Consider the following 13,363-nt stretch of genomic DNA (forward strand, 5'->3'; position numbering starts at 1 on the left):
CCACCCCTGAGTTATACTAATCGCTGTCATAACGAGATTTGTTTTATTTTAGCTTGGGTACCGGTTTTTATTTGTAAGATTCGTGTTACATAAAGATTGTTGGCATTGCAATATGGCTATTCTGGCAATAACCTGACGTTGGCAAGATGTCACGAGTTCCTTATGTCTGATATTTTTTTTTCTTTGAACAAATATGATAGTGAAATTAGTTCTATATAAACTTGGGGAAATACAGTCTGGTAACCCATAAGAACATACGTTTTGGTTGAAATCAATGGTTTAGCTATGGGAGCAAGGGGGACGGTTGCCCCTAGTCACAGCCTCTGAGGGGTGCCAAACTGAATAGTATTGCCAATACCATGATCGATTTGTTCTGCGGAGTGATGGTGAGGGAGGGGGCAAAAACTGACATTGTCTCGGAGTACTGACAACCTAGCCTTATTAAACCTAGGAAATATTAAGAATGAAGTTGAATTACATTAAAACACTACTTGCATGCAGGGTGTCAAATGGAAGCATCAGCAATATCTCAGGAACGGCTTAGACTAGAGTAGTAAGTTGAAACTTACAAGGAATGCTGAGGGGGATGTTGAACTAATCAAAACACAAACCGTGTATGCCACTCCCACTACTACTGCTGCTATTTCTAGCATGACTACTGCTAAGGCTAAGAATGTGAAGGTAATTGTGTCATGGAATGTTGAGGGGGAAGTTGAATTAAGTCAAAACACACCATGTGCGTGCAGGATGTCAAGTAGACGTAGTATATTAGGGATAGTTTAGAGTATTAAGTTGAAGCTTACATGGTATGTCGATGGGAAGTTTTGAACTAACCGAAAGGCACTTTATGGACACTACTACTATTGCTTAGGCTAAGAGTATGAAAATGCAAATTTCAAGGAATGTTGAGAGGATATTGAACTAAACCAAACCTTAGTATATACATGTAGGTTATCAAAAAGCCGAAACCATAAATCACTGTTAGTAAATAAATGAAATAAAAAACGAATAGTAGTTACAATAAATAGAAAAGTCAAACCTAAAAAGAGGAGAAACTACCGCAATGAGGAGCAGGGTTAACGTCCCCTGTACCCTCTAAAGACAAGAACGTAATTTACACTTTACTGACAACAAAATAAGGTTCAAAATTTCTCTTTTTTAGAGCGTTAATAAAATCAAAATTGTTGAGACTTTCAGAAATCAATATCAATAGGCATATATATTAAATGGTCAGTGCAGATTCAATTGTTCTTTTTGTTAATCTTGGTTATCACGATGATTTTGTTTGCTTGATGTTATGAAGAATATGTACACATTGCTCGAAATAAAAATTGTTTTCAGTAAAGTGCAAATTACTTTCTGGTCCTTATAAGGCACAAGGGGTGTTAGCCTTACTCCTTTTTGTAGTATTTTCTGCCAAGTGCCATGTCTTCTTCCTCCAAGTGCCATGAAATTACCCGCTTAATATCTTCCATAGATAGCCCAGTTCTAAAATATAACTCCTCTCCCTATGCATCTTTTACCCTAGAATACAAACCAAGAGAGTCAGACGTTCCGATCTGGAATCGAACCTGATCGAAAAATAGATTATACCTGTTTCAACACCTACCCCTACCATACCTTCTATTCCATTCACCCGACATTCCACACGAATACAAAATTGCCTTAAGTTTTTGAGTTTTTTTTTCTGTAGGGGGAAGAAATTTTGGTACTTGTGTATTATGCGCCACTCACTCAAGTTTAAACTGTGTAAAACTCGAGAACAAAACCGGTTTCTTCGATAGTTTTTTTCCAGCTTAGCGCGAGACAAGACAAAGGCAAGTGACAGAATATATGGGAAATTTATAATTTGGGCTATATATTTGCACCTAAGGAGGGGGGGGTAAGTATTTGGACAGTTTGAAGTCAGAAAACAATTCTTTCTAAGTACGAGAATATACGGCCGCTTAGAAAATTACAGAAGAATAGCGAGGTATCTGGAAATTTTGTTAACAAAAAAAAAAAAAAAAAAAAAAAAAAAAAAAAAAAAACACTTGAAAATATTTCAGCTATATTAAATTTACTGTTTAATTTCGGGTGATATTTTTCAGGTGATCGATTTTGGTTCAAGCTGCTATGAAAATCAACGTGTCTACACCTATATACAGTCACGGTTTTATCGAGCACCAGAAGTTATACTCGGACTACGATATGGCTTGCCTATCGATATGTGGTCTCTAGGCTGTATTCTTGCCGAGCTTCACCTTGGATTCCCCCTTCTACCTGGGGAAGATGAAGGTGATCAACTAGCATGTATGATGGAGTTACTTGATATGCCACCTGCAAGACTTTTAGAAGGTTCAAAAAGATCAAAATTGTTTGTGAACTCAAAGGGTTATCCGCGCTACTGCACCGCAACTACCTCGATAACTGGTCAAGTCATCCTTAGTGGAGGCATCTCTCGGCGGGGAAAACATCGTGGACCCCCAGGCTCTAAGAGTTTGGCTATGGCCTTAAAAGGTAAGTTTAACCAGCTCCACGCATTGTTTTTTCCTCTTTCATTTTGTCAGTTGGACGCCATAAGGTTTTTGGTGCTTGGGTTTTAAACGTACTCTTTTATATACTCCTAAAGAAGTCAAGTTTGGTTAATGCTAATGAAATAAAATAAAATTGGATGAATATATAATAGTTTAGAAACGAATTTGGGCTATATATTTGCACATTAGGGGGGTTAGGGGTAAAGCATACCATATATTAAGTACATAACCTAACCTAGGTACCTCCCCCCCCTAAACCCCAAAAAACAACAGTTTAAATGTCGTAAACGAAATGAAAACTACTCTATGCATTCCAATTCTTAATAGCAGTCTATTGAAATAACCAGTCTGTTGGGTATCTGTCCTGGTGTCTGTAGCATCTCCAGTTTGACATTCCATATAAAGTATATAAAAGAGTATGTTTAATACACAAGTACCTATTTTTTGTGAGGACGAATATCATATAATTTATTTTGGGGTGGGGCTGCGAATCCGAAAAAAAACATTTTTCTACTAGGTTAGGATACAGGCCCTTCGTAATAACACTGGGGAGGGCCCTATATGCAGCTATAAAAATATTGGGGCCCGGTGTATTCCCCCCGAAAAATTATCTCCATGTGTGAAATGGAGCAGCCAAAGGGAAATTAAGACGAATAATAAGAATGAAGAAAAGAAGGAATTTAGAACATTCTACCAGTATTCCTAAATATATGTAGAATATATGGTGTAGAATCAAACAGATTGAACTGTAAGTAAGGAGCGACTCGGGACAATAGTAAGCGAAACTCTTAAAGTTCATTAAGTAAGATATTACGCTATGAACTTTAAAATGAGGAAACATTCCCAAAAGCTAAGTTGTATTAATGAAAATCAAACCCATTAGATTCAGCGTATTTGGAGGTTTAAAGCTCCTGTCTGCAGAAATGTGGATTTTTGCGCATTTTTTTCAGAAGAAGGATAATACGGAAATTAAAAGTTTTAGTACTTTTAAAGTGTCCAAAATGATAGTGCCGTCGAAATGTGTCTTTTTCTTCCGTTTTGTGGCACCGAGCAACTATTTTGCCTCATGGAAAACCTAGTTGCTGTCGATTAAAAATTCTGAGATAGCCAATCAATCTGAAAGTATAAAAAACTTTTTATTGAGCTCCCTAGTTGAGTTGGAAGTAATGCCGCAAGGTTGCGTATTCGTTCCTAAAAAGATCTGCCAACAAATTTGAAAACTGCCAAGTAGCATTGCTACTTTGCTACCCCACTTTTTACACACCAGTTCACATGCCTACCGACACAGGTGGAAAAGACCCAGCGGAGTATCATGAGCATCGTCAGGAAATTTCTTAGGGGAATGGGATTGGCAAGTGTTACCAGAGCTTTATTTTAAGCGATTACTAATCGTAATATTTCTCTTTTCCTATTTATAAACAAAGGTTCAATGTATTTAAACATTTGTGTGCAATGTATTGAAAGCTCTAAGAATACTATTGTAGAAGTCACAATGGCTTCAGCAGCGTCGAAGATCAAAAGTCACGCGGAATTTCTATTAATATGAACAATGATTCCCTCCCTCTCCGTCTATTTATTTCATATTATCAAGTTTTTTTTTAATCTTTATCTTACACTGCTATGGTAACTTGTCCTCCCACCTTCCAAGAAAACGACAAAAAAAAAAGAGTCAGAATAAATAAAAAATTTACAAGTAAATACCGATGGATATTCTATCCTATATATTCATCATATATTTTGGAACTTAGGTAGAATATTCCAAAGTTGCTTCTTTTATTATTTTATTTGTCATTCTTTGGCTGCTCAATTTTAGAGGAGAGTGAATTTTTGCAGGGGGGGGGGGGGATAAGCCGGGCACTAATAATATTATATCTCCGATGATACAAATATCAAACAGTTCGTGGTAACGAACTATAAGTAAGAAGCGATACATCAAAAGAATCAGCTTATTATTCTGATTCCAAATATATAAGATTCATCTACAAGCCTGAGAAAATTTGCCTGATTTTTGAAATAAGGGGGAAATCCCCGTAAAATTCAAGGAATCTTGATGAAAATCACACCATCAGATTCAGCGTTGGCAAGAACCCTACTGTAGAAGTTTCAAGCTCTTATATACAAAAATATAGAATTTTGCTATTTTTGCCAGAAGACAGATCATGGATGCGTGTTTATTTTCTTTTCTTGTGTCATTTTTTGTTCTTTTTTCCCAGTGGTGATCGTATACAGATAATGGTCCTAGAAGATCGGGAGAGGGCGCGTTCGAACGGATATTAAAAGTTCTAATGCCCCTTTTAAGTGACAAAAATGATTGGAGGGCAACTGATCCCTCTCCCACGCCCATTTATTTCCCAAAGTTATCTGATAAAAATATTGAGACAGTTATTTTGTTAAGTATAGTTAAAAGACCAAGTAACTATGTCTTTAGGGGGTAAAATGATCCCCGCAGTCCTTGGGGAGAGGTCTGTAAGTTAGGAAATTTGCCCATTGTTTACGTATAGTATTTGTTATTGGGAAGTATACATATCTTTTGCGGGGGGATTTTATGCTTGCAGTGGATTTCTATTGGGAGAATCTTACTTGAGGAGATAAATTTCCGGGGGGGGGGGTGAACTTTCCAGGTAAATTTTTATAATAGGGGGATTTGACAGAATTCCTATACGAAATTCTTGCTACGAATCGTCTTACATTCTCTTTGTCAAATCAATTTTGCATGTGGAGATGATCCGAGGGAATTATCCGGGGCCCATTTTCCGCGTTTTTGATTTCCAGAAAAAAAATTCTACGGAAGGGGGTATTTCCGGAGTGATCGAGAAACCGATTAGGGATTAAAGTCTTTCAAATGAAAGTATGCTAAGGATAATTTTTCAGACTGAATCGAAGAAATTTTACGGGGAGGGGGATTTCCAGCGAGGATGGAACTATCTGGAGGGAGCTCGACTTGGGGCGTGTACTTTATGCTGGATGAAATTTTTATGGAGGAGTTTCCCGTGAGAGGGGGTATATTTCATGGAGGCTGAGCCAGATTTACCGGTATTATTTGAAAAACGAACAGAAAGTAGATAAAAAAAACTATTTATTGTAACTGAAAGTAAGGAGCAGCATTACAACTCAAAGCGAACTGAAATTATTCTGTATATGAAGGATTGCGCCCTCCTCAATTCATTGTTCTTTGCGCTAAAGCTATTAGCGCTTTTGAAACAGCTTCCTATTCTAATTAAACGGCCCCTGTGTTTCAGTAGCCATTCTTAAAAATTGGAACAAACAGTCATACTTTTTAAAAAAAACTTTTTTTTTTTAATTTATACAGGAACGGTAAAATGTTTTGAACTGTACCTTGTCATACTCTTATAAAACTTACCGAACTGCGGTAATGTAATTCTTCACTAGAGAGCCACCTAAAAACCATTAAACAGTTTATTTCTCAATGATTGTAATTATAAATATTCCATGCTTAATTGTCCGTCGAATAAATAGAAAAATACATTTTGGCGTGGCTTAAAGCCTCTAGTAAAATGGCCTGTAATTTAATAAATACTCTTTTGCTATCAAGGCCAGTAGAAACTGGCTCTCACCAATGGATGGCAACGTCCTGGTCTTTTGCAACGAATGCATGTGTAGAAAATCTAGTGGATGTTGCCTCCTGAAAAACGCAACACATTTTTTTAAATTTTTGTTTCTAATTAATGTGAGTTTCGACTGTCCCTGATATTCCTTGCTGCATATTACCTAGACATCCTTCCTCTTCCCTGCGTTAGAACAAAAAACAAAAAAAGACTGAAAGAAAAGGAGTCAGAACAGAGAATCTCTGATTGGGAAATCGCTAATGGCTATTGTAGACTAACCGGCCATAAGTTTTTGATTTCCAGAGAATGTTTGATGAAGATCTACATAAGTTGTTCATCGAAAAAGAATAAAGCACTTGTAATTGAGGTAATATGTTGCGAGAAATGTCAGAACTAGTCGATACTTGTTTTAATTAGAAAATGTTACTTGTCTTTAATATGAACAAATTAAAAAGATCTTTGCTAGGTAGAATGTGATTAAGCAAGGAATTCTTGGAAAACTTTCTTGCTTATAACCTCTTATAAGCAAGAAATCTCTGTTATAGGTTAATTAGTGCATGGAACTTGGGCATTGCTATCATGACAGGCGCGTTTCACAAAGTCTTTGTGTTGATTTGCCAAGTAATTGCATAGCTTTCACTAACTGTGCATACATCAATAAAATGGAGAAAACACGGCTTTCATTTACTGTATCAATATATGGCCAAGCTCTGCCAGGTCTTTCTTATAGTTTGAAAACAGGGAGCATGTGTGAAAAATGAGCGAAAAAAATATCGTCATGAAGCTCTAGAAAGTGTAACTTTCCTGATTTCTGTGGCAGAAGACATACGCTGCCATTAATTGGCATTGAACTGAGTAAAAAAAAATTACTGATTCAATAAGTAAATTTTTTTAAGAATGTAACCCTAACATCTTGTTATGAAATAGAAATTGAAAAGGAATGTAGCCTATATCATGGAATAGGTAAGGTATGTATTAATATGGTCATTGTTAAAATTATTCCAGATTAACACTCCAAATTATTAGGGTATTGACTTACATATAGAAAATATTTCTAGATAGACATCATCCTATTTTGTTGTATTTATCCCTTTACAAAAATCCATAGAATCCTCACTTCTTCTGATTCCGAAAATATCAATTTCATTATGGTATTTAATTTCTGTTTTGTATAGCACACATATTACTTTAATTTTTTTCTTCAGATAATTATGGGAATCTCCCAGATTTAATGCCTTTTGTGTGTCATTAATTAAAAAAAAAAATTCCACAAAACAAGTTTTTCAAAGAAAAGTAAAGAACTCTATTAAACAAAAAATGAACAAAAATAAAATCAAATAATCTACCAAGCGTGAAACTACCACAAATCAGCATCGATAAATAAATGAAACCCAAAACGAACAGAAATTACAATAAATAACCGAGTCAAATTCAAAACGAGCAGAAATTAACATAAGTTGGGCGCAAAACCCCTATGCCTTCCCAAGGCCAGAACAATATTTGCACTTTACTGAAAAAATATAAATGTTTTTACTTTTATAACTTTAATAAATCAAATAATATTAACATTTTGATTACTAGATATCAGTATATGTATATTAAACTGACAATGCACATAAAGTGCAAATTTTGAGTTCTTTGCTTTTCTTTGAAAAACTTGTTTTGCGGGAAAAGTTTTTTAAATTAATTTCTGTTCGTTTTATATTGACATAGTGATTTCAGGAACAAAAAAAAATAATACTTTAAATCTTTTCGTTTTTTAAGACTTTATAGTTTGGCCTGCTATTTGTATGCTGGAGAAAAATTTTCAGCAATTTTTAACAACATACACCCTTTTAAAAATCTGGACACAAATAGTAGTGTTTAATTTAGTTTCATGCCTCCTCTAGTTGACCTGAAATGGAAAACTTGATATCATTCGCAAAAAAATCTGTTTGCTTTCTTTGATGGCTTGGATACACTTACGCTAATTTGATTTGGTTAAATTTTAAGAGCAGAAATGGGAGAATGGGAGTGGAAGGGGGATTAGTTGCCCTCAAATCACTTTCGACTATTAAAAAGGGCATCAGCCCTTTCTATTTTCAATCGAATGAGCCCTTTTCGAAGGTCCCACGAAAACTCCTTCGAAATAAAATGCCCTGGTCTAAACAACAACAAGAACAAAAAATAATCCATTATACCCACATCGATCTTTACTATAATTAAATAAAAAAAACAAGTTTTTTTAACTGAAAGTAAGGAGCGACATTAAAACTTAAAAGGAAAAGAAATTATTCCGTATATGAAAGGGGCTGTCCCCTCCTCAACGCCTCGCTCTTTACGCTAAAGTTTTTTATTGTTTAAAAAAATAAATTTTTGAGACAGATTTAAACTTTAGCGTAAAGAGTGAGGCGTTGAGGAGAGGACAGCCCCTTTCATATACGGAATAATTTCTGTTCGTTTTAAATTTTAATATCGCTCCTTACTTTCAGTTTAAAAAACTTGTTTTTTTTTATTTAATTTCTGATCGTTTTTTAGTTAATGCAGCTTTTATTTTGGCTCACCGTCATTGAATAAGTAAACAAAATTTGCATAAATCTTTACTTTTCTTTTGCTAAATGACTGTCTCTAAATTTGGTTCTGACGTAATTTACAAGTTAACTAATGTAACGAACTTCTATATTGATATATTTTTCTTCTGGCCAAAAATACAAAGTTGAAGATTTTTTCAGATACGGGCTAGAAACCTATGTAATATGATTTTGTGATAAGCTGGATATGACGGTGTGATTTTCATTAAAATTCTTTCACTTGTAGGGGATGTTTCCCGCCTCTTTAAAAAATCAGGTAAATTTTCTCGGACTCGTAGCCTTTGATGAGCAATACTTAACTTAATAACATTTATATATTTAGAATCAACATTATGAGCCCATTCTTTTGATATATTCATTGACATCAAAATTCCGTTTTTAAAAGATTCAATTACTATTAAGCCGTATCGCTTGTTTTTTTTTGTTTTTTTTTTTATTACATATATGTTATTACGTATATGAGGGGTTCATACCTTAGTCAATACCACGCTCTTTACGTTAAAAGTTAAAAAAAAAATTATTCACAAACCCCTGAATCACAAAGGCCGTTTAATTAGAATAAATAGCTCTTTTGAAAGCACTAAAAAAGAACTGTAGCGTAAAGAGCGAGGTATTGACTTGGGGGAGAACCCCCTCATCTACGCAAAAATTTATGTTCGTTTTCATTTCTAATGTTGCTTCTTAATTTCAGTTGAAAAAACTTGTTTTTTTTAAATATATTTCTGATTGTTTTTTAAATAATGCTTGGAAATCCGGCGCCCCCTTCATAGAAATGTCTCTTACCCCAAAGAAACATCCTCCACGGAAAGATTTTCCCGAGTAATTTTAATTGGGTGACTTTGAGAAAAAATGAGCGTGGGAGGGGGCCTAGTTGCCCTCCATTTTTTTGGTCACTTAAAAATGGGACTAGAACTTTTAATTTCCGTTCTAATAAACCCTCCTACGATATTCTAGGACCACTGGATCAATACGATTACCCCTGGGGAAAAAAAAACAAATAAACACGCATCCGTGACCTTTTTTCTGGCAAAAAAATGGAAAATTCCACATTTTTGTAGATAGGAGCTGGAAACCTCTACAGTAGGGTTCTCTGATACGCTGAATTTGATGGTGTGATTTTCATTAAGGTTCTATAACTTTTAGGGGGTCTTTTCCCCTTTTTTTCGAAAATCAGCCAAATTTTCTCAGGCGCGTAATTTTTGATGGGTAAGATTAAACTTGATGAAACTTATATATTTGAAATCAGAATTGAAATCTGATTGTTTTAATGTATCTATTGGTATAAAAGTTCCGTTTTTTAGAGTTTCGGTTACCATTGAGCCGGGTCGCTCCTTACTTACAGTTCGTTACCACGAACTGTTTGAAAACCAGATTCGTATTAACTGTCAAGGCAGAGATTTGAAAAAAATCCTAAATTATTTTACAGCATCTTATAGCTCCAATGTTTATTTTTCACTTGTCTCATCTTCTTGGAACAAGTACAATTTCTCAAGTAAATATTCCAGAATCTAGAGCAAATGCTACACCAAATGGTTCCCATCAACCGATTCCGATGCGTCTGGCATTTCTCCCTAGAATCTAATTTAGAAACCGGCACCTTTAATACCCTACTCCAAAAACTGTCTGATCTCCTCTTGGAACCACAAACAAAATCTAGGGACTTTTGGAAAACTCATAATGGAATTTAAGAACACATCAAACTTGTTCACTAATTTTTGGTCTTAAGCCTAATATTACTAGTAACATCAATAAAATGGTGTTATTAGATGCGTAAAATTCTAAAGTAAAAAAGTAAATACAAACCAGAGTGAAAATTCAGTATTAGTTTCGTCACATTCACTTGTTTCGTAAGTATTTTTTTTTATTAATTTGTCAAATAACTGCAGAGCTTTCCATGAAAACAGATTCATCCATAAATGGCCGAAATATAGCTTTCGTTCGCTGTGTCAAGGGATAGCTAAGCTATGATAGTTCATTCCCAAGATTTGTCAGAAAAAGTGACATAGAAAACGGAAGGATTTTCTTTTTTTTCACGTTTCACATCGAAATGAAATCACTTTCACTCCCTGGCTCCATCTTAAGTCTACTCCTGCCCGAACACTTCGGTTTCCTAAAATTTCTCTTTTTTTTGTTAAAGAACTATGAACGAGACTTTGGTATCGCAAGTTTCAGCATTATTACCACACTGAACCGTAAAAATTAAGCGTAAAATAATTAGGAAAATCTGACTTTTCATTCGTAAACATTTAAGGAGAGACAATACGTTGATTCCAGGTTTTCAATCACACGTAATTTCAAACGCAGTTAATACCCCCAAGGTTTACACCGCAGTTTATAGAATTATCCAGTAAGTTTATCGCAGATCATTTCTGGTCTTCATTCTCAGTGCGAACAAAAAGCTCCTCCCACTTATTTCTGCATTAGCGGGTTAGTCTGTTTCCGTCAATCAATGAGAAATGGTTACAAAGTGCATTATTCGTAATAGCGGGTTTCCACTTGTTTCCGATTATTTCTATTATAACTGTAAGTTTCGCGTCCAAGAGGGTTACAAAGTGCATTATTCGTAATAGCGGGTTTCCATTTATTTCCGATTATTTCTATTATAACTGTAAGTTTCACGTCCAAGAGAAATCTGACTTGTCTACCCGTGAAAAGATCTAATGCCGCTTATGTTTATATCTGCAAAAACGTTCTCTGGAGCACTCGCACCTCGGTCCGGGTTTTTATAATGGGTGAGATAGGGAATGATCATACTGCTAATTCTATAAACTGTGGTTTACACTTTTGTTTGATATCATAGGCAGCGCGCTAACGAAAAATTGAAAAGGCTAGTGCCCTTTTTAATAGTCGAAAGTGATTGGAAAGCAATTAACACCCCTTCCACGCCCACCAGTTTCCCAAAAACAACCAATCAAAATTTTGAGATAGCCATTTTGTTCCACACAGTTCAAAGTTCAGGAAATTATACCTTTGAACAGGACACTCCTCCCACAGTCTTCAGGGCAAGGGTTATAAGTTAGGCCCTGGGGGTAAATAAGGTTTTTATTGAAATCTTTGTCGTAGAAACATAAAAAGGGCTCATTGATTGGAAATTCAATGGGCTAGTGCCCTTTTAAATAGTTAAAAGTGATTTGGGGGTAAATATCCCCTTTCTCACGCCCATCTTTTCTCCAAACACATCCAATCAATATTTTAGATAGCCATTTTATTCAACGTAGTTGAAAGTTTTTGAAATTAGGTCTTTCAGGATGACTAACCCTCCCCCACAGCCCTCAGGGCAAGGGTTGTAAGTTATGCCCTGGGGGCGTATAAGTTTTTATTGAAAGCGTAGAAACTTCAAAAGGGCTCATTCAGTTGGAAATACAAAGAGCTATGGTCTTTTCTAATCGTTGAAAGTGAATGGAAAGTGACTACCGTCACTCTCACCCCCACCATTTTTCCAAACATATCTAATCAATACTTTAATATAGTCATATTGTTCAACGTAGTTGAAAGTCCTGAAAATTAGGTCTTTTAGGATGATAACCCCCTCAGAGCCCTCAGTGCAAGGGTTGTAAGTTATGCCCTGGGGGCATGTAAAGTTTATATAGAAAGTAGAGCCCCAAGGGCAAAGGTTGTAAGTTCTGCCCAGGGGGCATATAAGGTTTTTATAGATAGAGTTGTCGTAAACCTTCAAAAGGGGCTCATTCAATTTAAAATTGAGAGGGCTAGTGCCCTTTGTAATAGTCGAAAGTGATTGGATGGTAACTAACCCCCCTATCACGCCCACCATTCCTCCAAAAATATCCAATCAAAATTTTCAGATAGCCATTTTGTTCAACGTCTTAGAAAGTTTTCGAAATTAGGCCTTTGATAATGACACCCCCCCCAGCACTCAGGGCAAGGGTTTTAAGTTGTGCCCTGGGTGCTTATAAGATTTTTATTGAAGGTTTTGTCGTAGAAACTTCAAAAGGGCTTATTTGATTGGAAATTGAAAGGGCTAAGGCCCTTTTTAATAGTTGAGTGATTGGAGAGCGACTACCGCCGCTCTCGCGCCCACCATTTCTCCAAACACATCCGATCAAAATTTTTAGATAGCCATGTTGTTTAACGTAGTTAAAAGTTCTGGAAATTCGGTCTTAGAGGATGACAACCGCCCTAACAGACCTTAGGGTAAGGGTTGTAATTTATGCCCTGGGGGCATATAAGGTGTTTATAGAAAGCGTTGTCGTTTCCAAAAGGGTTCATTCGATTGTAAATCGAAAGGGCTAGTGCCATTTTTAATAGTCGAAAGTGTCTGGAAGACTTAACATTTTTCAAACAGTTCGTGGTAACGAACTGTAAGTAAGGAGCGACCCGGTTCAATGGTAACCGAAACTCTAAAAAACGGAATTTTGATACCAATAGATACATCAAAAGAATCAGATTTTAATTTTGATTTCAAATATATAAGTTTCATCAAGTTTAATCATACCCATCAAAAGTTACGCGCTTGTGAAAATTTGGCTGATTTTCGAAAAAAAGGGGAAAGACCCTCTAAAAGTTATAGAACCCTGATGAAAATCACACCATCATATGCAGCGTATCAGAGAACCCTACTATAGAGGTTTCAAGTTCTTATCTACAAAAATGCGGAATTTTGCATTTTTTGCCTGAAGAAGGATCACGGGTGCGTGTTTATTTTTATTTTTTTCTTTTTTCTAGGAGTATTTTCATGGAACAGGTAGTTCTT

At 35.7% G+C, this 13,363-nt stretch overlaps 1 protein-coding gene across 1 annotated transcript in view; it reads left to right on the forward strand.

Moving 5' to 3' along the window:
* Nucleotides 1-13,363, forward strand: part of LOC148956736 (dual specificity tyrosine-phosphorylation-regulated kinase 2-like) — a 49,440-nt gene that overhangs the window by 21,323 nt on the left and 14,754 nt on the right. Inside the window, exon 3 of the mRNA XM_089087108.1 lies at nt 2,091-2,499. Coding sequence (XP_088943234.1) covers nt 2,091-2,499 — 409 coding nt within the window. The remainder of the gene's footprint in view (nt 1-2,090; nt 2,500-13,363) is intronic.

Source organism: Artemia sp. Qi Xiang Cuo, chromosome 1 (assembly GCF_049724085.1).
Source record: "Artemia sp. Qi Xiang Cuo chromosome 1, ASM4972408v1, whole genome shotgun sequence".
Classification (NCBI taxonomy): domain Eukaryota; kingdom Metazoa; phylum Arthropoda; class Branchiopoda; order Anostraca; family Artemiidae; genus Artemia; species Artemia sp. Qi Xiang Cuo.